The 25,003-nt window shown below is 42.8% G+C and overlaps 3 protein-coding genes across 5 annotated transcripts; 2 read left to right on the forward strand and 1 right to left on the reverse strand.

Annotated features, from left to right (window-relative positions):
- Positions 1-3,006: 3,006 nt before the first annotated feature.
- LOC123100660 (protein TIFY 6a) lies at positions 3,007-5,029 on the forward strand. Its single transcript, XM_044522550.1, has 7 exons — positions 3,007-3,174; positions 3,253-3,386; positions 3,514-3,680; positions 3,795-3,879; positions 4,002-4,356; positions 4,466-4,523; positions 4,618-5,029. Exons 1-7 carry the CDS (start codon positions 3,111-3,113, stop codon positions 4,814-4,816), a joined length of 1,062 nt encoding a protein of 353 aa, XP_044378485.1. The 5' UTR covers positions 3,007-3,110; the 3' UTR covers positions 4,817-5,029.
- A 4,793-nt stretch (positions 5,030-9,822) lies between these two features.
- On the forward strand, positions 9,823-11,780 carry LOC123100661 (protein TIFY 6a). The gene is made up of 7 exons (XM_044522551.1): positions 9,823-9,955; positions 10,054-10,181; positions 10,264-10,427; positions 10,529-10,613; positions 10,729-11,095; positions 11,225-11,282; positions 11,377-11,780. The coding sequence occupies exons 1-7, from the start codon at positions 9,877-9,879 to the stop codon at positions 11,576-11,578; spliced, it is 1,083 nt and encodes a 360-aa protein (XP_044378486.1). The 5' UTR covers positions 9,823-9,876; the 3' UTR covers positions 11,579-11,780.
- A 4,222-nt stretch (positions 11,781-16,002) lies between these two features.
- On the reverse strand, positions 16,003-23,725 carry LOC123099103 (transcription factor BHLH6). Of its 3 annotated transcripts, XM_044521243.1 has the most exons (6): positions 23,552-23,725; positions 23,241-23,433; positions 22,888-23,154; positions 18,189-18,359; positions 16,579-16,691; positions 16,003-16,447 (listed from the first exon to the last, which is right to left on the reverse strand). In XM_044521243.1, the coding sequence occupies exons 1-6, from the start codon at positions 23,623-23,625 to the stop codon at positions 16,408-16,410; spliced, it is 858 nt and encodes a 285-aa protein (XP_044377178.1). In that variant the 5' UTR covers positions 23,626-23,725; the 3' UTR covers positions 16,003-16,407. The 3 variants fall into 3 exon arrangements, with proteins under 3 accessions (XP_044377178.1, XP_044377179.1, XP_044377181.1); XM_044521244.1 differs by lacking the exon at positions 16,579-16,691; XM_044521246.1 differs by lacking the exons at positions 16,003-16,447; positions 16,579-16,691 and adding an exon at positions 16,705-17,486.
- Between the last annotated feature and the right edge of the window lie 1,278 nt (positions 23,726-25,003).

The following is a 25,003-nucleotide window of genomic DNA, read 5'->3' on the forward strand; positions in this document are numbered from 1 at the left end:
TTTCGTGCTGAACATTTTTATATATTATACTTTTTTTTCGACATCGTATGCAAAAGATATAGTCGTTTTACTTTTTCATCACACTTTTTTGCAAAACATGTCCAAATTTATGTTTTTTTTATTTTCCTAACTAGTAGATGTAGTAACATAACTACATCTCGAAGGATTTTAATTTTTGAAGTTTTATCATTTTCTTTTATTTTTTTCAAAACTGAAATGGCGATACACCGGGGGAGGGGGGGGGGGGGGTAGAGATTGAACCCCTTTAGTCCGGGATGGTGTCCATCCAATCCGACCATCGACTACATCTACTAGCACCGTCCCAGCAAGAGTCACAACTAAGGTTAACCAAGCCAGACTCAGGTTCTATTAAAGTGGCCAAAAAATTACTTTTTAATATAGCAAAACTAATTCTATCAACTATTATTATAGGCTAAACAACTATTAATGCAAAACAGTACAAAACACTAGCAAAATTAATATTAATTAATTACAACAAATTATCTACTGTTGTCTAACAGAAGCATACTACACCATGTTAAAATCTACAGAAAGAACTAACTAAAAATAATTGAAAACAACAGTTAAAGGACTAAAACAACTATATAAGCAAAGCAGTACTGTTTAATTTAAAATCCTAATTTATATTATTCTAAAAATAACCAAATTAACCTTACTGTGACAACAATCTGACATGTGACTAGGAGCAAAAAGAATTAAATTAAAAACTATTTTTAATCTCAAATTATTCACAATCTAGTGTTTGAAGCAAATTTGAACAAATTCATATTTAAATCTTTCAAATTTGAAAACTAATGGCACAAACAGAAACTATACAAAATTTGGAATCTAATGCAAAAAGAATCACTCAAAAATATCAAATATCCTAAAAGATATAAGCAATTTGAAACAGAAACAAAAAACAAAAAACAAATTTCAGAACCCCTTTAGTCCCGGTTTGAGACACGAACCGGGACTAAAGGGCATCACATCTTTTAGTCCCGGTTTGTGTCTCAAACCGGGACTAAAGGTTTAATCTTTAGTCCCGGTTTGAGCGAACCGGGACTAAAGGGCATCGCACCCTTTAGTCCCCGTTCGTGTCTCAAACCGGACTAAAGGTCCTATTTGAACCGGGACTAATGCCTTCCCGACGCCCTAGCCGCATGAACCGGGACTAATGCTCACATTAGTCCCGGTTCGTAATGCAACCGGGACTAATGTGTACATTGAGAGTGGACGAAAGCCCTGTTTTCTACTAGTGGACACAAAAGATTTCTTTGGTAAGCTTGGGCGGCTCATAGGCACATTTTGTGAAGTTTTTCGTGCTTTCTAACAAACCACTTCAATTCTCCATCCTTGTATTTCTACTTTACCGCAGAATCAGAACTCTGGCTCCAAAATTGCTAATTTTGGTGTCATGTAGTTGAAAAAATATGTTCGATTCCTATTGCTGTAAATCTGGAAGTACGTGATTGGTATCAAAGTAGAGTGATTCTAGAATATAAACTCATTTTTAGAGGTATATATTGATGTTTATGCTTGAAATTGTGGGAAGCGTTAGATGGGGCATCCATGTGGATGTCGATCATAGTATTTCTCACAATTCCGAGCACCCATCGGAATCGCGTCACCGCTGCCGTAATCGGCACCCTGAAGTTGTAATCGGCACATGAAACGGACCGCCGGAATTGGTACCCTGTTGGAATCGCCCTCGCTCTCACCATCCTGCTCGTGGTCCTCCAATCTCTTGCCGCCATGCTCGGGTTTAACCGAATATTGTTCGTTTAGCTGAGTATATAGATAGTGGACATTGAAAAAAAAATGATGTCCTACTGATGAGTGGATTCCATGATATAGAGATAGCTATTATGTCGATTATGTGTTTGCGCACAATAGTCGCGACATCAATGTCCATATGGAGGGCGCTTCATATGTCAGTATGACGACTCCGCTAGGGTTGCTCTAACTGGGTGTATTAAATTGCATGATTTGTTAATTGCAGCCTCGTGGGGGCATCTTAGCTGATTGCACGGATGAGTAGGGGTTCAAGTAATGCAGTCACATCTTCTGCTATGTACCAAAGGCCGAGAGATATTGTGTCATCTAGTAGATGTATTTCCTTAGTGTTTGTTTTGTTTGTTGCATTTGTATTATTTTTGTCTACGTTGCTACATTTGTGTAATTTTTGTTTCTGTTAATCCTTTATAAATAGTTGACTAGACAACGTTGAGTTTCTGGCACCGTCACTGTTACCGTCACCAAGCTAAGTGATACTACAATTATTTTTCTATCGGAAACAATAGAAATACACCCATTCAAACGTAAGTGAGTGGAGATGCAGATTCCAAGATTGGTCAAATGCAGTCTTATGGGGTAGCTTAGCTGGCTAGCATGGGACATCCGTGATTAGGAGTTACCATGATGCAGATCTTGTCCTACCGATCATCGATTAGATAAAAAGAAGGAAACCAGATCCGACTTCACTTCCTGGATTATTTATTTATCTACTCGGTAAGTACGTAGCTTTGAGCAGAGCTTTTAATGCAAAAGCTGAAACGCCTCGGCACGCGGGCACACCACGTGCGACCCACCCGCAGAGAATCCACACCGCGGTGGGACAGATTTGGCTCGTTCTATGCATGGGGAACGTGTTGACCCCGCCTGCACGCAGCTGTTTTGGCTACTGGAGACAGACAGCGAGGCCCCGCGCCCTCCTGGACCCACGCGTCACTGGAACTGTTTGGTCTGGGCCTCGCGTGGCGGAGGGAGCACGTGGTCGTGGCGGCGTCCAACGCGCGCGCATCGGTGGCGGGCCTAATGGGCCAAATGAGTAATTAAGTATGAACCACACACTGACAGAATCCACGGCCCACTTGCCGAATAAACAACCCAATTCTGGCTCGATCCTCGCGTGGGGCACGTGCTGACTGGGCCCCGCCCGCCCGCCATGCACGCAGCTCGATGTGTGCGGAGGACGACGGACGCGTTCACTTGGACTGGGGCCTTGCGCACGTCTCGGATTTGACTAACCAACCATGGCTGCCCCTTGTTAATCGAGTCGAGAGCGGCGGAAGGCTTCTTCTTCTTCTTCTTCTTCTTCTTCCGTGTCAATGGAGATTCGGAGCAGCCACCACCCGGAGGAGGCGACCGGCAGTCTAATGAGGCCGGGATCAGGTCGGTGCTCCCTCCCTTCACCCTTCAGATTGTGTACTAGCATTGAACCGTCAATTAGTTTGGTTCTTCTTCATTCAGACTACCCGCCGGGACTGCTGCAGCGAGGAGGAGCGGCTGCGGCTGCGGCGCACCGGCGGCAGTTCCAGCCCATTCCGGCGCCCTTCATGTCATTCAGGCCGCCGCTTGCTGACACGCCGGCGCCCCATCATCAGGTTCGCGTTTCTGTCTCATTCCGCTCGGCTCCAATGCGATTCAGATGCTGCTCTGCTCCTCCCACGAGATAGCAAGATGCTAGTCGGTCTGCCTGACCTGACCTGCTTCGGTACTCTTGTTATGTAGGGGCAGCTCCGGTTCCACGGCCACGGCGGACCCAGGCCGTATCACCGGCCGCAGCCGCCGCCGGGGAGCAACCCAGGTGCCGCGGATGGCGCCGCGTCCACAACTCAGCAGCGTTTCACCGCCAACAGTGCCGTCTATAGGTCTGCGGTTGGCGTCTACGCCCCAAGGTTTGAGCTGATTTCCTCAACTAATTCTAGTGACTCACGACGGTAGTTTCAGACTGGGATGTCGTTCTGACTGACAAATGAATGAATGATGTGCTTTGCCTGCAAACCACAAAGCCGGCGCATATGGAATCCCAAGTCAACACTCATGACTATGTTCTACAACGGCGCCGTCAACGTGTTCGACGTCCCGGTGGACAAGGTATATACATGAATTGCTCATGCGTGTGGTGAATGAGCCAAGCATTTTTAGCTTCTCATCATGGTCTAAACTTGCTTGGAGATGTGGGTTATTGATTATCTCCTCTTAACCATGCATGGCAGGCCCAAGAGATTATGGTATTAGCAAGCAGGGCATCTGTTTCAACCCCACCCAGACCCACTGAAATTCAGAAATCAGGCTCCCATGTCCCTGCCAATACCAGATTTGCAGTGCCCGACCCGAGGAAGGCCTTTGCAACTAACGTATCCACCATTTCAAGTCGAATCCCCGCTGTGCCACAAGCTCCGACGCACTCCAGGAGCGCGCCGTCAGGCTACCAAAATTACACTCCAGCTCCGACGACATCTTCAGTCGCACCATCATCAGTTGTTCCTCCGGTAAGTCGAGCATCTTCAGCGCAACGACCGATGCAACAAGCATCTTCAGTTGCCGTCGCAGAACCTATTAGGCCAATAGGTACGTACAAAGTTACTATTTGTTACCACTTGTTGCTTGCTAGCTAGTTCTGCACTTCAATTCAGATTGTGAGAAAGTGTTATAGTACTGATTCATGCTGTTGCTTCAGCTGTCCGTCAATCTCGGAAAGCATCTCTTGCCCGATTCTTGGAGAAGCGAAAAGAAAGGTATACATATATCGCGTGTTAGTTTGGTGATTACACTTTGCAAAAGCAGTATCTCCTTGGTTCAAATTTCATCAGCGCGCTATTTCTTCCGCAGAGTTTCAAGTGCCACGCCATACCAGTTGTCAAAGAGCCCGCTAGAGAGCAGCGGCAGCTTGGGCAGTGCGAGCACTCCAAGCAGGTTATCTAGCGCAGACAATGCTCCACCCAACAACAACTGCCAGGAGTCTATGAGCTACGTTAGCAATGACGCTATGTTGGCAATTCCCCATAGGGTAGTTATAGAGTTGGAATGAGAGAGAGAGAGACAAAAAAAAAAGGTTTGTCTTCTCTTAGTCTTAGCTAAGAGATGATCTTCTTAGAAAGATAAATCAATTTTTCCTATTGTATGACATTTGTTCTTCTAATTGCATATTCCTTAGTTTTATTTTAATCACCTTATATTTTTAGGAGCATGCTACCATTAACAGATAGAGGCAGCAATAAGAGATAACCCATATTGTATAACACATTCTTGGTCTTCTCTGGATGTTGTGCAATGCATAAAGCTTGCTGGATCTATATTTATACTGCTAGTCGTTTGTTCATGAAACAAGCTGCACAAATTCTAAGAGTAAGGGCGTCTCCAATGTTGCTTAATTATCACCAAGCTACCAGTACTAGAGTCGCCCTTGTTGCCGAGTTAACCAGGCAACGTCTTTGCCAAGTTAAACTCGGCGAATTGGACTTGCCTGGACATGGCCGGCAATCATTAAGTTCGCCAAGTTCTTTCTATCAGGAACTTGGCGAATATTTAAATAATCTTTGTCGAGTTTTGACTGTCCGAGTCGGCAGAGCAATGTCTCTTTGTACAAGCGAAAGGCGGTAGGAAAGATGTGGAGAGGGCACTCAGAGTGCTCCAAACTCGTTGGGGTATTGATCGTGGAGCTGCAATGGTGTGGGAAGTGGAGACACTTTGGCAGCTCATGACATGTTGTGTAATCTTACACAACATGATTGTTGAGATGAGGTTGAAGGGGCAGCCCACACGCATGATTTTGAGAAGCCCGGAGTTCAGGTTCGCCTCTCAGAACAGGAGCCAGAGCATATTGCCAACTTTTTTTAGATGCATCGACAACTTCGAGATCAACATGCGCACATGCAACTTCTAATGATCATGTGGAGCAGATGTGGATCATCCATGCTGGAAATCACCGAACTATGTTGTTTATGTTTTAGTTATGCACAATGACCAAATTTTATGTTTGGACTATGTTTACATTATGTGTTTTTATGTACCGCTAATTTGTATTTGTGTGCACTACTCATTGTTTATGTGTGATGATCGATGTGCATGTGTTTGCATGGATTTGATGTTTCAAAAGTAGGGTTTGTTATTACAAATGGGAACATTTGAGTGGGGACCGGTGCTGTCTGCTGTCGTGTCCTAGCGCGTCCACGGACGTATGATGGTCCAGATTTGCCCAGTCCATTTATACATGCTCTTATCACGGCAGAATAAAAAAAAGTAGCTAAAAAATGTGTATGGGGAGACTCATACTACTAACTAGATGATAACCTGTGTGTCACTACGGAAATCGATCGGAACATATTTCAGTTATGTTTGCTTGTATGGAACATGGATGTTCTAATTAATATTATGATTTTGTCGTATGATACATATGATTTCGTATTTTCATTATTGAATTGACCCTTCTTCGTGCATATTTCACTAGTACAAAACAGGGCTTTCGTCACAGGGCAATATTCACATTAGTCCCGGTTCAGTCACAAACCGGGACTAATGTGAGCATTGGTCCCGGTTCGTGCGGCTAAGGCATTAGTCCCGGTTCACCTGGGCCCTTTAGTCCCAGTTGATGCCACAAACCGGGACTAAAGGGTGCGATGCCCATTAGTAGACTAAAGGTTAGACCTTTAGTCCCGGTTGGTGCCACCAACCGGTACTAATGGGCTGTGAGGCATTAGTACCGGTTCATGGCACGAACCGGTACTAAAGGTCCCATTTTCAAACTCTACCCCCCCCCCCCCCCCCCCCCGCCTTTTCAGTTTTAGAAAAAAAATGATGGAAATGTCAAAAAAATAAAATAAAATAAGTTTCCCATGTGATATGTGGTCTAGTTGTTGGAAAATTTACAAATATGAATTTCGACTTTATTTGCAAAATCTCTCTGGAATTTGTAAAATGGGCATAACTTTTGCATACGAACTCGGATTAAAAAGTTTTTTATATGAAAAATCATCTACTCGGAAAGTTACATTATGTGTTTTTATGTACCGCTAATTTGTATTTGTGTGCACTACTCATTGTTTATGTGTGATGATCGATGTGCATGTGTTTGCATGGATTTGATGTTTCAAAAGTAGGGTTTGTTATTACAAATGGGAACATTTGAGTGGGGACCGGTGCTGTCTGCTGTCGTGTCCTAGCGCGTCCACGGACGTATGATGGTCCAGATTTGCCCAGTCCATTTATACATGCTCTTATCACGGCAGAATAAAAAAAAGTAGCTAAAAAATGTGTATGGGGAGACTCATACTACTAACTAGATGATAACCTGTGTGTCACTACGGAAATCGATCGGAACATATTTCAGTTATGTTTTCTTGTATGGAACATGGATGTTCTAATTAATATTATGATTTTGTCGTATGATACATATGATTTCGTATTTTCATTATTGAATTGACCCTTCTTCGTGCATATTTCACTAGTACAAAACAGGGCTTTCGTCACAGGGCAATATTCACATTAGTCCCGGTTCAGTCACAAACCGGGACTAATGTGAGCATTGGTCCCGGTTCGTGCGGCTAAGGCATTAGTCCCGGTTCACCTGGGCCCTTTAGTCCCAGTTGATGCCACAAACCGGGACTAAAGGGTGCGATGCCCATTAGTAGACTAAAGGTTAGACCTTTAGTCCCGGTTGGTGCCACCAACCGGTACTAATGGGCTGTGAGGCATTAGTACCGGTTCATGGCACGAACCGGTACTAAAGGTCCCATTTTCAAACTCTACCCCCCCCCCCCCCCCCCCCGCCTTTTCAGTTTTAGAAAAAAAATGATGGAAATGTCAAAAAAATAAAATAAAATAAGTTTCCCATGTGATATGTGGTCTAGTTGTTGGAAAATTTACAAATATGAATTTCGACTTTATTTGCAAAATCTCTCTGGAATTTGTAAAATGGGCATAACTTTTGCATACGAACTCGGATTAAAAAGTTTTTTATATGAAAAATCATCTACTCGGAAAGTTACATCCGATTTTAACCAGGGGAACCCCGTTAAACATTTTCAAAATCCTCAAAAACCTAACAGGAAAAAAGTTACGGGGCTTTTAAGATCTGGAGAGGCAAAAAAATTCAAAAAATTTCAAACTATGGTCAAACTGTGGTCAAACAATGGTCAAACTAATTATTCTAGAATATTAGTGTTACTAAATAATTATTTCAGTTCTTTTGAATTTTGGTCAAATCTGGTCAAACAATGGTCAAACTAATTATTCGAGAAATATTAGTGTTACTAAATAATTATTGTTTTTTAAAACAATAGTTTCAAACTCAAACAGTGAAATGTGTCACTTCATGCTCAAGCTAAATTCCTGGGGGTTAATAGGATTGACATCTTACTATTGTCAGGAAAACAACAAGTGCAGACTTGGAAATGAGGGAGAATAGAACCCGGAAGTTAAGCATGCTCAGGCTGGAGTAGTGAGAGGATGGGTGACCGTCCGGGAAGGTAGATGATTTGGAATGATGAAGGGTGATTAGAGATTAGAGGATAAATTGAGCAGTGATGAGGGGTGGTGATTAGAGATTAGAGGTAAAATAATTCAAAAATTTGAAAAAAAATCAAAAAAAAATTCGCAAATTTTTTTTCCAAAAAAAATCATAAAATTTCCTTTAGTCCCGGTTGGTGTTACCAACCGGGACTAAAGGTAGAGCTCCACGTGGCCGCGGCCTTTAGTCCCGGTTCGTGTAAGAACCGGGACTAAAGGGGGGAGGCATTAGTAACGACCCTTTACTCCCGGTTCAAAAACCGAGACTAAAGGCCCTTACCAACCGGGACAAAAGCCCCCTTTTCTACTAGTGTTTGCATCTTGAGGTGGACCTTTTGTCATGTATGTTTGTATGTTGATGTGACATGTTTTTCATGTTAAGAGAAAATGGTTTAATGGGATCGAGTACTTAGTTCTATAGGACAGGAATAGAGAAAAAAATGTAAGAGTAAAAAAAAGAAGCACAGACAAAAAAAAATGATGGTGATGCCAAGGAGAGAAATATTGATGAGAACGAGTGCACAAGGTGTAGTGGGTCGAAGTAATACAGACTGAGACAAAAGAAAATGTAAAGAATTTGACGTCAACTTTTTACGAGGAGTGTCCGACGAAAGCAAAGTGGATTGGGGGTGGGAAGGGTCTCGACGCCGACAGAGGCAGCGTGGGGAAGAAAGCCCTAGCAGGCAGGGAAAAATTATTGTGAAGTTAGTTGACTACTCGGCAGCTTTCAATGCATAGTTAAAAATTGTTCGTTTTATTCTTGTCCACCATTCCACAAGCAAAGCCAATGATATTAAAACTGTAGATAGCTCAAAAATTAATGACCACTAAGAAATTGAATGGGAAGACGCATACTAATAGAATAAAAACCATGACGTGAAAGATGATGGAACACTGATGCCGAAGAGGAAAAAACATAATGGGATTGTTTGCACATGGTGGTGGGTTGAAGAGCCAAAAATACACTGACTAGCCCATGTCTCGACCATAAGGTGTGTGTCTCTTGTGTGGATCTCTTGAAATTCGATCGACGTATGTCTTTCGTGGATCTATCTGCATTCGATCTTTGTCCGTCTGCGTGCGTATGTCTGTAGGTCGGATTCTTTCGATTTACGCTTCTGTCAGTCGTCGGCGGTTGTTGTTCTAGTGCGCTGGCCGTATGAGGGCTTAGCTCGATGACTTTTCAAGTATATATTACAACATGATTTTTAGAAAGAAATTTTTTTTTGCAGTGAATACCTCGCAGAGACACCACGTGGGATCCACAGAATCTACAGATTTGGGTCGTTCTACGCATGGGGAACGTGTTGAGCCCGCTCGCACGCACACCAGTGCTTCCGCAATCGCACACACAGGCTGGTCCCGCGCGCGTCTGGACCCACGTACGCGTCACCGGGACGTGTTCGTGTGTGCCTTGGGCGAACAACACAAACCTGGCCCGATCTTCGCGCGCGGCACGTGTTGACTGGGTCCCTCCCGCCCACCATGCACGCAATGGAGTACGGAGTAGTTACTAATTGCTTGGCGTGGCGCAAATCTAACCTACTCCTCATGGCTGTACCTTGGTGAGAGCTTTCGTCCGCCATGTCCATGGAGATTGGAAGCAACCACCACCACCACCACCAGGGGGACGAGACTGGCGATCTAATGAAGCCGGACTCAGGTCGGTGCTCCATTCCTTGATCAATCCTCGGACAGGCTAGTTAATTATGTACAGTAGATGCAAGACATTTGTTAGTCTGCTTCTTCTTCTACGTTCAGAATACCCGCCGGGGCTGCTGCGAGGAGGAGCACCTGCCACGAACCGGCGGCAGTTCCAGAAGGCCATTCCGGCGCCCGTTATGTCATTCAGGCAGCCCACCGCCGACACGCCGATGCCCCATCATCAGGTTTGCGTTTCTCTGTCTCCTTCGGCTCCTGCTCGGTTTGCCTGTCTGTCTGACCTGCTTATTCACTGCTCTTCTTCTGCAGGCGCAGCTCCGGTTCCACGGCCGCCACGGCGGATCCAGGCCGCCGTTCAATTCGCCTGGGAGCAACCCTAGTGCCGCCGATGGCGTCGCGTCCAGAAATCAGCAGCGTTCCACCGCCATCGGTGCCGCCGTGTCCAGGTCCGCGGTTGGCGTCTACGCACCAACGTACGTACTGCATCATCTACCTATATCTAACTCATGGCAGTAATTTCAAACTTGTTTCTGACTGACAAATGAATCATATGTTTGGCCTGCAAACTACAAAGCCGGAGCATACGGAATCCAAAGTCAACACTAATGACTATGTTCTACGACGGCGCCGTCAACGTGTTCGACGTCCCGGTGGACAAGGTACACATACATTGCTCGTACGTGTGGTGAATGAAGAAGCTGGCATTTTTAGCTTCTCATGTCTACATTTGCTTAGATATATGGGTTATTGATTATCTTATTTGAACCGTGACAGGCCCAGGAGATTATGGTTTTAGCAGGCAGGGCTTCTGTTTCAAGCCCACCCAGTGCAGTCCAGAAGCCTGATTTTCCTGCCCCGGCCAATACATCAGGATTTCCGGTGCCCGGGGCGAGGAAGATTATAATTCAGAAACCAGGAGAGACCATGGCACCTCATGTATCAGTCATTTCAAGTCCGATCCCCGTCGTGTCACAATCTCCGACGATCTCCAAGAGCACGCCAGGCTACCAAAATTGCACTCCAGCTCCGACGACATACTCAGGCATACCATCATTAGTTGTTCCGCCGCTAAGTAATGCACCCTCAGCTCAACGGATGCAACAAGCATCTACTGCTGTTGCAGCAGCTATTAAGCCAATTGGTACGTACGACTACAAATTATAGTTTATTACCAGTTGTTGTTTGCTAGTTCTGCACTTCAATTCCTATTGAGAGATGGTGCCTAGCTAGAAAAGTGTTATAGGAGTATTGATTCATGCTCTTGGTTCAGCTGTCCATCAATCTCGGAAAGCATCTCTAGCCCGATTCTTGGAGAAGCGGAAAGACAGGTATAAATATGTCGCGTCTTAGTTTGGCGATGACACTTTGCAAAAGGGATATCTCCTTGGATCAAATTTCATCGACACACTATTTCTTTTGCAGAGTTTCAAGTGTCACGCCATACTCATTGCCAAAGAGCCCGCTAGCGAGCACCGGTACCTTGGGCAGTGCGAGCACTGCAAGCAAGTTATCTCGTGCAGACATTGCTCCATCCGGCAACAATTGCCACGAGTCTATGAGCATGGACATGTACAATGATGATAGCTTAGCAATGTCCCGTAGGGTGGTTATTGAGTTGGAATAAGAGATAGAGAGATTTTTCTATTGTATGAGGTTACTTTTTCCTTTAGTTACATATTTTCTAGTTTAATTTTAGTCAGACTGTATTTTTAGGAGCATGCTACCATTATAAGTTAGAGATAGCAATAAGAGATAACCAATGTTGTATACCATATTTTTGCCTTCTCTAGATGTTTTGCAATGGATAATGGATCTGTGTTTATACTGCTTGTCTAGCCGGCGCCTCTTAATGGAAGAGATGTGCGACGTGTTCGAAGGTGTTACGAATTTGGCTTGTCCTACCACAATTAAGATACACAATTGTTGCTTATCGCAAAGCTACATGTAAGAGGGGAGGATAACACATCTTTTTTTTTTCTAAAAAAAACATCTATTTTTTTAACATTTGCAAAAAAAATATTTTTGGTGGGCAGGAGCGTATGCTCCCAAGAGTCGAATTGGATTTCTAGCAAAAAAGAACTTCTCAAACTCGTTTCGCAGACTATAAAACTTTTGTACATATTATACAACATATTCATCGATGTTTGGGAGAATCTATACTGATGCCATGTCGCAAATAATAATTGTCTAACAGTTTTTTCTTGACGCAGGAACAGTAGGACATCAAACATGAAAAAGAAAAAAGAAAAAGGTGTCATATCGTGTAGCACAGTGTTTAGGAAATAGGAGTCCTTAAAGCTTGTGACAAGCAGATGTGTTCTAAAAATGTCCAGTTGAAAATGAGATGACCATGTTGTGAATCAATTGCACTGGATTCCTTGAGAGCTTATGCACATAACGGGGCGATAAACAATGATGAACAGTGTCTGTATATACATATGCATACAGGGCTCAAGTTTTTTTCCCAGGAAAGGAACTTTCATTAATCAAACCAAATGGTTATATTCGAAGACGGAGCCAACAAGCAGTTCGTTGTTACGAACGATCAATAGATGCATACAGGGCTCTATTTAACTGATGACCATCATTGCAATGCCTAAAACAACATGACTTTTTTTTACTATCTATGATGTGAGCATCAAGTAAGCTTATTTTAACAATGTAGGGTCCCATGCATATCTCTTCCCGCCATCCTGCATAAACAGTTCCCGCCATGCACATATCCCGAAAAGTGGTGTCCAGAGATCAATGACCTTGAGCATAGGTTGGGGTGGACCATGGTCCCATACAACATTCTCGCGAGAGTATGCGCCATCACTACAAGCAAGTTATCTCATGCAGACGTTGCTCCAACCAGCAACAACTGCCCGGATCTATGAGCATGGGCATGTACAACGGCGCCAGCTTACCAATGTCATGTAGGGTGATTATTGAGTTGGAATGGGAGATGAATGAACAAAGAGGTTTATCTTCTCTTAGTAGTAGTAAGGGAGGGGACCAACATCCTTAACACACCCCGCGTCTCTCGTCCCCTGCATCGCCTCAGAGCGACGCGTGTGGAACCCTAGATCGGGTCGCCGCCAGCCGCCCTTCCCATCTCCTACCTCCCCTCATCATCGATGGATGAGGTCGCTGGACCAAGTCCACACGACGGATGGCGACAGTGGGGCATCCCCCTATTCTGTGGCAGGATTTCCTGGGTGAAGGGAGGCTCACCCTTTCTGCGGTGCGTGGCGCCGGCTACTACAACAGTGATCTCCATGGCTGCGTTCACGTGGGGTTGTAGCTCGGTGATCCTGCCGGCGAGTCGGGGTGGGGCGGTGGCCTCCTTCTTTCCTTTGGAGCATAGTTTTAAAAATCGAACTGGACTAGCGGTCTGAACAGAAAACCCCCAAACCAGTGCCTTGCTATTTTTTTAAGGTACATCAACAAGGAATCAAACATCTAACCTTTAGTCAAGGCATGCTAAAGCCTCAACAACCAACTAGTCTAATATCACATTGTGATTTATTAATCTTTTACATCCAATATATGTGTATTGATTTGATGTGATGCCAAAATTTTGAGATATTACCTTAACTATTTTGTTTTGTCACAAATGAACAGGTGGGCCAACCAGTAAAAACCTGAACCGGCAGCCTCACCGGTTTTGTTGTCGGTTAAGTTTTTTAAATTATGCTTGGAGACTCCTTTGCACGTGGGCCGGCTGCTTTCCAACCTCTAGTGGCTTCTGCTCGGTGTTTCGACAGGTGGTTGCTGGATCTGGTCTTCTCCGGGTTCGGCTTGTCGGTGGCTGCTGGCGGCAAGCTGGTGGCTCTTGCGTGGGATGGCACCATCTTCACGCTTGAGGTGCGCGGGCCAGTGGCTCTCCTGGGTCACTGGCTACTTGGGTTGGAGGATTGGACTACTTCTAGTAAGAATCTATCGGCTTTGTCGGTGCCAACGACGCGTAGCCCTTGGTTGTCGCTCTTCTCGCTCGAGGGTCATCAAGGAGCTCTCCCTCCTCCTCCATCCCGAGCCATGTGCTTTGTGTGAAAGCTCAAGACTCTGGCATGAGTCACGTGATGGCGTTGCTTCCATGTCACTAACCCCTTGAGGGCATCGCCTTGAAGGTCATGGCCTCCTACACATTTCCTGAGGGGTTGGACGCGTGCATCACCGCGATTGGCCGGTGCCCAACCAGTGGTGCTTGGTGGCATTGCGGCCTTTGTGTTGATGATGATGGTGGCAAGATATGCAAGGGTCGCGACTTGCCTTTGTTGTTGAAACTCGGACTTGTTCCTGGGCATGAAGTTGGAGCTCCAGCATTGCGGGGCGACACAGTGTTGACGGTGCTAGGTGATGGGCAGTTCAGACTCTATCAGTGCTAGATGTGCTCCTTTTCTCCTATGAGGCTCGTCATCAAAGTCGGAGGTGCCTGGTCCTTGGCGTCGGTGGCCGATTGTTTGGCTTTGCTCAGTAGAGTCCTCATGTTTTGTTTGTTCGGAGGGGTCTCTATAGGTCGTATGCGGCGAAATCGGAGTATCTTGCTCATGGAGAGGTCATGAAGATGCCATCGCAGGCAACCTGGACAGTGTCCTCTCCTTGGTGGTGCGTGTGGGTCTTGTGGGTGCCATGTCGGCCGGGGTGCCTTTCTTTCTGGACGTATTGTGACAATTTTTGCTCGGTTGGGCAAATTAACCGCACATTCATCTTTTTTAAGAAATTGAGATCCTCCGGTGCTGAGTTTTGGGGGAAAATATAATCTCTTGGTAAGAAACATAAGGCAATTTTTCTTGTTGTATGAGATGCCTCCTTATAATTTCACAGTTTCTAGCTCTATTTCAATCACACTACTTTTTTAGGATCATGCTATCTTTATAAGAGATACTCCATATTGTCTAGCATTTTTCCTCTGTCTCTAGATGTCGTGCAATCCATAAACTTTCTACATATGTATTTATACTACTCGACTAGCTATTGTCTATTATTCCAAGAGTTCTACGATGTTGCAGATTCATAGCTCTTATAGTTCTTAATAAAAAGGTTTACAAACTCAATCTTAGTCAGAGCGACCAAATCCAGGTTACCTCTCCCGCCCTAAATCAAGGTTTGCAGGATGATTTAATGGGGTGCTTGGGAGCAATTTCTTCTATGAGGGTAAAAGGTTTCACAAACTCAAACTTAAAAGGTTAAAAGTAGAATTTAATCTTCAGATAATATACGCAGGTTCTTTCTCCCAAAAATACCATCAGTACTACAAATGTAGCAATACCGGATGTCCTACCATAGGATGTCCTATGCATTATTGCAAAAAAAGAAAAGTTGTATCATACATTTTTTCTGATAATGGGCACTTTATTAACCCAAAGTGTCGCATTGATTGACACAAACCAGTCAGCACATCCGACTTCTGCATGATTAGGATGCACACAACAAAGACGCTTTATTTGTAAATACAAAGTTATGATAAGACCAAGTAGACCACGTAAGGCGAATATGAAAGTGGCACTTGAGGAATCCTGAGACAATGATGCCAGCCATCTGGGGCAAAAATAATTTAAGCCACTTGTTACAACCGTGTACGCACTATCGTAAATTGCAGTTGGTGTCCTTGTCGCTGCAGTGTAGATCACAAATGGAGCCAGTGTGTGCACTAGTATATAGGATGCACTAAAGAGGGATATTTACCATTAAAGGTGAAATAATTCCTACATAGCCAGAGCGAGCAAATAGGGTAACCTCTGCCATCCTTAGTATATAGCCTGCCGCCGAGAGGAAATTTACCATTAAAAGACGAAATAATTCCTACATAGCCAAAAGGTGTTTTATCATCTCATCATTGTTACCTGGTTTCGTTATCCCAACAAAGTCCAACTTATTCTCACACACACAATTGGCAATATGTTAGCTTCCAAAGATGACTGCATAGTACCAGAGTGCATCAAGTCCAGAGAAGAATTTTATTTCTTGGGCCATATAATTAATTCCAATTTCTGTCAAGTTATTAGAAGATGACTATAGTACTAGAGTGGACTAGAACATATGTAGTTGGGAGGCCATAGTACATTCTTTGCAATACTTAATATTTTTTCTTGAAACTGAGGCCAAAAGGCCTCTATCCATTTATTAAGAAGAACAAAATTGTCTGATTGGTTAGTGAAAAATCAGAAGAACGCCTATTTGCAACACTTAATATTCATCAGCGCTCATGGACATTGGTGGGCTTCTTCTCAGATTGAGGCGTGGAGCGAGTCTGTACGATCTCCTTGATTGCTTGAGCAAAGTTGGGATTGCCATTTAGTGCATCCCTTGATTATACTAGCATAGGTGGTTGAGGTGTGCATCGGCATGACTAGAGCATAGGTAGCTGGGAAGCACATTAGTGCATTATTTGCAACACTTAATCTTCAACAGGGACTCATAGACATCGGTGAGCTTCTTCTCACATAGAGATGGCTGAGTGAGTTTGTATCATCTCCTTGATTGTTTGAGCACCATGCATTCCTTCCGTCTGAAAAATATAACTAGATTATACTAAATGATATAAGTGGCTGCTAATACTGACACAAAAGATTGTCATGTCTGTGCACACAAATATTTGTACATATTTTAACTCCCCCAAAAGTATAGTCACCGAAATACCTGATCATGTATGGTACACATGCTCTCGTGTGATAGAGCACATCATAGGTGTCGGGGGAGCGATCCCTCATTTTGGGAGACGAGTGGGCATGCGATATGGAGTGAACCGAACACTATGGAAAAAAATCGATAGGCTGAATTGCATATAAACCCAATAACAAGAGAGATGTCAGGATAAAGTCTGGGCAGCTGTAGCCCTAGCCTGACCTTACTTTTCCTATTGTGCATGAACATTAGGATCAATCCTGACTCTTTTTCAAACTGAAGCTTGGCCAAAAAAAACTTAGCAAAATCCCATCCCAAATAGCCTTAGTGAACCACGACCTAATTCATGAGATAGACCTCACAAAATTTTCTTTGAGAGACAAATCGTGCCTAGAAAGCACTAGCAAACACATGTCTAACAAGTTTTCATGCAAGGACATGTGACTACGATACATAATCAAGCATAATTATCAAATATGTTAAACAATTATCGGGCTTTAGCGATTCACAAAGGAAGGTATGGTAGATTGAAAACCAGAAATAAATATAAAACACAAAGATCCCTACTAATGCCAAAAGCCCTGTAAAAGTTCTAGGTCGACATTTGCTCCATTCTTCACATCTTGATGTTTCTTCATCTACCCGATGATGTGCAAAATGCCAAGCCAGTACAAACTAGACTAACCTCATATGTTTAGAAGTCACGCACCTCAAGAATAGGGAACCTAAAATATTTTGATGGGCCATGCCGGACACATGCCTTACAAGACAGATTGACAAACGGATCCTCATTTGTGTAATTGATGAGGAAGATGGTTAAAATCATAAAACAAAAAGTCCTGAGAAACATTGGCTCCATAGAGTAGAGAAAGATTGTGTTGCTAGGAGAGGCACTAAACCTGGAGCTTCTATTCCATACGACACTGTTTCAACCGCAAAAAATACAAAGGCAAAACAAAGAACGTATTAGAATCAAAAAAGGATGAAGATTAGTTCCCTTGCCTCTTACTGCTAGGTCAGGTATCAAAGAAGAGAGGAACTTGGGGAGATTCAAAGGTGATTGATACTTTGACAATGGCTATGGTTTATCCATGGCATCCCGTTAGGACGATGGGTGAAGAAATAATTATTTATCTTTTGGAACATATTTCATGGTAAATCTATTTTGTGATATTTAAAAAAACCTACCCATGAAACCTTTAACTCATGCCTAAAAATTATATTAAATTTCTTTCCGCAGTGGTTTCTTAAAACAACTCGTGCCTAGTGCCTATAAAATATGATGAATATCTACTACATACGTGTTTGTTCATATTAGTCGTCCAATGAAAAAGGCCAAAAAGAAGAACATATGTAAATTGAATGATTTGTAGAAGTATGAGAGAAGACGGGGAAGTACAGTAGAAGAAAAATCTTTAGTATACTAGTTCAATGGGAACCCAACATAAACTTTTGATAATTAAACAGTGGCATTCCATATGATGCCATTAACATGGTGACGTCGCTCAAATAACTCAAGAGTAAGTGAGAGGAAGAGATTGGGAAAAATTGTTTTTGTTCATTAAATTTGAAGAACGATAGGAGAAATTAATTTGATGGGAAATGCTGGAAATCATGCTGGTTACCTCAATGAACATGTTGTGGACGATGCCACTGGCCACGGCGGTGATGCTTGTCGAGATGACCTTGAGACAAAGCGACTCGAGTGCCTCGCACACCTTCGCAATGGCGTTGTGGGCATTGCCATGTCGCATGCTCACCATTGTCAACTCCTCCGCTACCTGCGTTACCTCCAGCTGCACAACTCGTTATGTGGTTATTCAATTATACGTTTTGTGATAGTGTCGTTGCATAAATTTTCCCTAAAAGTATTCACATCTGCACTACTATCTCAGAAATGTCTCATTTCCTAATAAATGTTTCACACATAAAAAAAGATATAGATATAATTAACCACACCCCCCCATATTTAAATTGTTCTACAAGTTTTCACATTTAATCGGAACTACTTGCACTGCATTTACAATCAATTATGGTTTATTTACATATTTTAGACTTCTCATATCAAAGCCTCTTATATATCTAAGACTACAAAAGGTCAATATACATGTGATTGTATGAGATAAGTTGGTCACGATCAACCAATGGAATAGTAGGGTTGTATCCACGATGTTCACATATCACCAGTGAGGGCCCTTTGAAACTAAATATTCAATGGAGCTGAAGCAAGAAAAACTTCTTTCGGTCGTACCATATTATATAAGTTTAGATATTGGAGACTAAACGACTTATCTCCTAGAAGGTATATTTTGAAGATATTGTGTTGAGGCATGTTTGTTTTGAATAAACTCCTGCCAAACTAATCCATGATTAAGCATCTTAAAAAATAACTTAATGAGCAAGCACATGTTCTTACTTTCAAGATACTCATTCCCGAGACCAAAATATCCTTCATTCAGCACAGAACATCTGACTTAGCTAATCGTTATTTCTGTCTATGCTCATCACATTTCCCAAAAAAAATCTAGATATGTAACAATCCAGTATTTTACTTACTCATTTGTGCATTTCAAAGAAGAATAGCATAAACATTGGTAAATTAGTGAGGACAATATTGATGAGGATTAAAAGAACACAGGTGGTTTCTAATGGTTTGGGTATGTCGCACCGAAAAATCCATCACTTGCATGGACATTGACATTAGTACAGCCATGCCCCGTATAGAAGTGCAATCCATATTCCCAACTGAACACATAGCAATACATCCAGACATCTTTCTAACTTTTACAAGAAGCAATTTTCACGTGTGTACAATTGTCAATTTTTTCACAGGAAGTAGGCTTGGTCCCAAGAACATACATCTGCATGGAGAGAATAATTCCATTCTTTCTCCTCTCTAACTCAACAAATCCATTCCTTTTGTTTTCTCTTTGATAACTTCAATTTATACCTTTTGAACTATAATTTTCTTTGTGTATTTTTTTAATATATTTGTAATCCTAGCAATAAGAACTATAGAGCAAGGGCAATCTTGGATATAGTCTATAGCTCATGCTTAAATTACACTCATCCAATAAATACATTTGTAGATATGGTTTCCAATTACGTGAAGCAAAGTGGTATATAAACATAAAATATTTGAAAATTTTGAAAGATTTAAAATCTGTTTTTGAGATAATTGAAATTGTTTTTTAACGAGTGAAATTAGTTTTATGAAATAATTAAAATCGGTTCTTTTGAGATAGTGAAACGAGTAGTTTCAAATATGTGAATTTGATTGTTTTGGAGTGTGAAATTGATTAATTCAAATATATTAAAATTTTCGAATATACTTCCTTAGTTCCAAAATAATTGAAGTTCTACATTTTTCCTTATTAAAACTTGCTTATGTTTAACCAACTCTACGAAAAGATATGCTATGATGTACAACACCACATACACATGATACAAAAATATATTTGATGAAGAATCCCATAAGACTAATTTGCTGTTCAGGATGTTGATATGTTTTTCAAAGAACTGATCAAACATAAACAAAATTGACTTATGACAAACCAAGAACTTCAATTATTTTTTAGCGGAGGTAGTATGAAACAAATTTCTGTGCAATTCTTGGAAATATTTGAAATGAGTTACTTCAAATATTTGAAATCAATAATTTCAATATGAGAAATTGATTATTTCAAATATAATAAACCAATATTTTCCAAATATATGAAAGATGCAAGTGTTTTGTAAATCATGTGAAATATTTTTTCAAGTATGTGAAACTGATTGTTCCAATGTGTGAAATTAATTATTTCAATATATAAAACTGGTTTTAGTCCAATACATGAAGCAATATTTAGTGTTTTTGCTAAGATGCCTATTACAATATGTGAAACTATTTTTTAATTGAAATAAATTTTTTGATTTGGGTTTCACTCTAACATGTTTTGTGAAATGCATGTGTCTGGAATTGAAATGCCTTTTGTGAAAGCAAATTTTGAAATATTATTTTTTCTGGAAGAATTGATATCATTTTTGAAATAAAATTAGGTGTTGAAAATAATTGAAAATTGTTACTACTGAAATTGTTGAAATTAATTTTTTGAAATAACTGGAATATATTTAATGAAAGAGTTGAAGTCAACTTTTCAGATGAAACCAGATTTTTCAAATGGGTGGAAATAGTTTTCTTAATGTAGGAAAAATGTTTTATGAAATAATTGAAATTAGCTTTTTTAATATGTGAAATAGGTTAGTTCAACATGTGAAACTGGTTGTTCAATGTGTGAAATAGATTATTTCAAACATATGAAAATGTCAATTTTAAAATATACAAAACATATTTAAGTGTGTTTTCTAAAGATGAGAAAAAAAATGAAATATGTGAAACTGATTGTTTCAACGCGTAAAATTGATTATATTTTATATTGCTATTTTGAGTTTTTAAAATCTTTCGAATATTTGGCAATTTGTTGAAATAAAAAAATTGAAATTGTTTTTGAAATGAAAGTAAATATATATTTAATTGGTTAAGTACATCAGCTTAAAGGGTAAATGATGCATGTGTGGGATCATGCTACGCCAGATAAGAACATAACACATGGTGGGGCCTGGCCAGAAATAGAAGGTGGAACACCTAGTAAAGAAGTGGAACACACTAGATACATGGCTCATATAAAGCTAGCTGGCAGCACCCTATTGGTGCATATCTCGCCAGTAGCTAGCTGCCAGCACCCTATTGGTGCATATCTCGCTAGATTTACCAATTACAGAAGAGAAACCATATAATACAAGAAAATGGCCTTCCAACTACTGAGTACCATTGGAAGATACACACTTCAGGTGTCTTTTCCGTTAATATTTCTATTAAAATATCAGCGGGGACTTCATTAATATTGGTCATGCTTTCAGCAACCAATGCATTTGGAAATTAAAATGCCATAAAAAATCAAGATTTTTAGGTGGTACTTAGACAATTCGACCGAACATATAAATGTTCCTTGCAGCGTGTAAAGGCACAAGCGCCCTTTGCTTTCGATATATCTAATTGGAAATGGTAGCTCGGGCTAAGTTCAACCCGTTTGGATGAAAGTCCAGTAGTAACATGATTTGTGAGTTATGTAATGTTATTAGCAGGTGGTTTTGTTGACACTTTTTTGTCCATGTATGATATTTCGAATGATGTAACTTTTATGAGATAAAAGAGTTGTCTGGCAGGAAATATTCCCGCCTTTTCGCGGGAAACTTGTGTGGTCGTCCGAGCAATAACAACTTCCACAACTCTACGCATATCAGTGTTGCTAACTACTAGTACCATCGTTTCCTCATTTTGCTAGGTGCAGGTCCACCTATCACGCTCGCTTCATTCTGGTCCCGAACTTTCTTTCGGTCAGGAGTTAGAAACATGTGAATATTTACCTCAATGATTTTGACTGGATACGTGGCAGGGAAACAGAAGGCACCATTTATGGATGAGGCGGAGGTAGTCCTCCTCATCTTCTTCTGGGGGGGGGGGGGGGGGGGGGGGGGGGGGGGTGGGAGGGCAACGGATATCATAAACATGTGAAAACTACTGAGGAGAAGGCACCCCCGCAATAAGGAGTTTGCCTACACGCTTCAGGTGTCTTTCCCCTTAAACTATGTAGGTGGACCTCATTAATACTAGTAACAGTTTCCGCAATAAATACATTTGGAAATCAACTTCCTGTTCAAAAGTTTTTTATCCGTTACTTGGACAAAGGTGTGTTGCATCTGTGAGGAGAAAACAGTTCACCGCTTATTTCTATCATGGTCGTTTGGCACACTACACTACTGTACTGCCCATGTACGTAGCTTATTTGTCCCCACCGACGAGTATAACAAACTATGCTAAAAAAAAGGGGTATAGAAAATATTTTCGGCAACCGATTGACGGGGGTTCAACCTAGGCTTAAGGCCCAAATCAGAGCAAGAGTATGTTCTTTAGTGTGGGCGACCGAAATGACGAAATGGTTGTATTTTTTACAGGATAAACGTTTCAATTTTCTGCAAGTTAGCTACCAGCAAGATCCATATATATGTTCTGTTCCATATAGCATGTGGAAGCACGACAGCCCATGGCTTAGCTCGGGCTATGTTCCATCGGTTTGGCTGATGGTCCAAGTAACATGATTTGTGAATGGGTTATGTAATGTAATTATCAGTTGGTTAAAATAATTTGTGTATTAGTTAATGCAGATGTTGGGAATATTTTTTTTTTGCGGGAATATTCTTATTTGCCGAGGTGCAGGTTCACCTATCTCCCTCGCCTTTCACTCCGGAATAACACTGAGCAACATGTCACACGTGAATAATTACCTCGAGGATTTGAACCGGATGCGTGGCAGGAGCAGGAGAAGAGAAGGCGCCGTTAATGGAGGAGGCAGAGGTAGTCCTCCTCATCTTCTTCCGCGGCGAGGAGCCGACGCCATGGTCCTCTGCGTTGCTGCCGGTCGAGGCGGCGTCGTCCGCCTTGGCCACGGCGGTGCAGCAGTCGGTTCCGAGGGCGGCGAGAATCTGGCGCTCCTGCTCCTGCAGCTCCTCGATGTAGGCGATGGCGTCCTGGATGATGGAGGCCTTGTCCATCTAACGCCCGGCGCACAAACGAAATCAAATTAAACTGCATGCAGCATATATACGAACGTGTAGGCAAGTGCTCCTGTAAATGAAACCTTGGTGATGTTTGGAACGACACGGCGAAGGGCGTAAAGCTTCTCGTTGAGCATCCTTCGCCGGTGCCTCTCGTTGATTATGTTCTTTCTCTCCAAGCTGCTTGCCTTGGTCGACCGCGAGGTGGCTCCGTCCGGCGAGCTCGTCGATTCGTCGTACAGGCCGGACAGAGAGTCCTCGGCCGGCAGGTACATGCTGCAACAATACTCCCAAGGGTTACAAAGTATGCACGAAAGACGGAACAATCACAGCAAGATCAGGCCGGAAGCAGAGTGGACTAGGGTGTTCATGCTTGCATGCTGCAGGGGCTCACCTATCTGCGCCGCCGAGCTCGAGCACCAGGGCCTCCCAAGAGAAATCCAAGCTCACGTCCATGTCGGACTCCATTGCTCTGCTACTGTGCTAGATCTGCTCTACTCTCCTCCCTCTCTCTCTCTCTCCCTCTCTCTCTCCCTCTCTCTCTCTCTCCCTCTCTCTCTCTCTCTCCCCCCCCCCCTCTGCTATTTGTTCTCGTGCTTGTTTAAGTTCTGCGTCGCTGGGTAGCGGGGGCCACCCTATCCTGATGCCACCTGGCGCCTCTCGAGGAAGGCATCGTGCGTACTGCGCGGTAATTGGCTGTTTTTCTACTTTCGGATTGCTTCCCCTTAAATTCGAGACCAAATCTGGATCTGTGCGTTCATGTCACCGTTCATTTTGGGTCCATGAACTTTGGCGCACAAAGTTTTGCAGCATGGAAAAATTATAGCATATTCCCGCTCGCATACGTCTAGAGCGCGCAGTTCGGACATATTGTGCCATGCAACACGAGCCTTATCCGTCCGATAAACGGTCCGGACGCATTTTTCCTTGTAAAACGGAGACAAAATTAGGGATGCTTCGCCGGAGTCCGGACAACAGCCACGTAGCACTCCGACACCCCCGGCCCTCTAAATCCCCCCTTCTGGTTCCATTTTCTTTTTATCCACCCTTTCTTCCCCCTTTCTTTGCATCCGCACCCTTCTCCTCCGACGTCGCCGTTGTACCTCCTCGGTCGGCACACAGACATTGCCAGACCTCCGCAACCAGCACCGACGCGCCCGCTCGTCTTTTACGACGGTGTCATCCACCCATTACACGTCCGTAGGCAGGTACACTCCGCACCCTGTCGACGTTGTCCATGGCGGTCACCATGCCCGGTAGGTGTTCGCTCAAAGGCCATTGAGCTTTTTTCGAATGCCATGTCGTCTTTTTTGGAGTATGAAGGATGACGGGGTACTTGACCATAGAGGATGAGTTGTTGTGTGATGCATGGTTGGCCACATCCGGGGGTTTCATAGGCAGGAGCAGAGGGGGGACCTTGTAGCAACAAGTGCATGAATCATTTCCCGCGCGAAAGCACGTTGCGCCCTACGACATGCACATCATCCCTGATCGCAATGTGAGGTCGTTATCATATGGATGGCAAGCCATCCAGACCTCCCTCACCAAGTTTTGTGGCGCGGTTGATATGTTGGAGGCAAGGTGACCATTGTGCATGACAGAGGAGGAGATCATAAGTTTTGCTTCTTCTTGCTCAACTTGTTGATTGATTGATTCAGTGTTGCTCTACACACTGTGTAGCCCGCACGCGCTGTCGTGATGTACCATAGGATAGAGGGACGACCATGCACTGTTGGATGAAGCTGAATGGGCAATATGTGTGGGACGACATGATGCATTCATGAAAAACTTGTTGAGCATCTGGTTTTGAATTTGAACTATTGTTGCACTAGACTTATTTGCATGC

This window comes from Triticum aestivum, chromosome 4D (genome assembly GCF_018294505.1).
Source record: "Triticum aestivum cultivar Chinese Spring chromosome 4D, IWGSC CS RefSeq v2.1, whole genome shotgun sequence".
Taxonomy (NCBI): Eukaryota; Viridiplantae; Streptophyta; class Magnoliopsida; order Poales; family Poaceae; genus Triticum; species Triticum aestivum.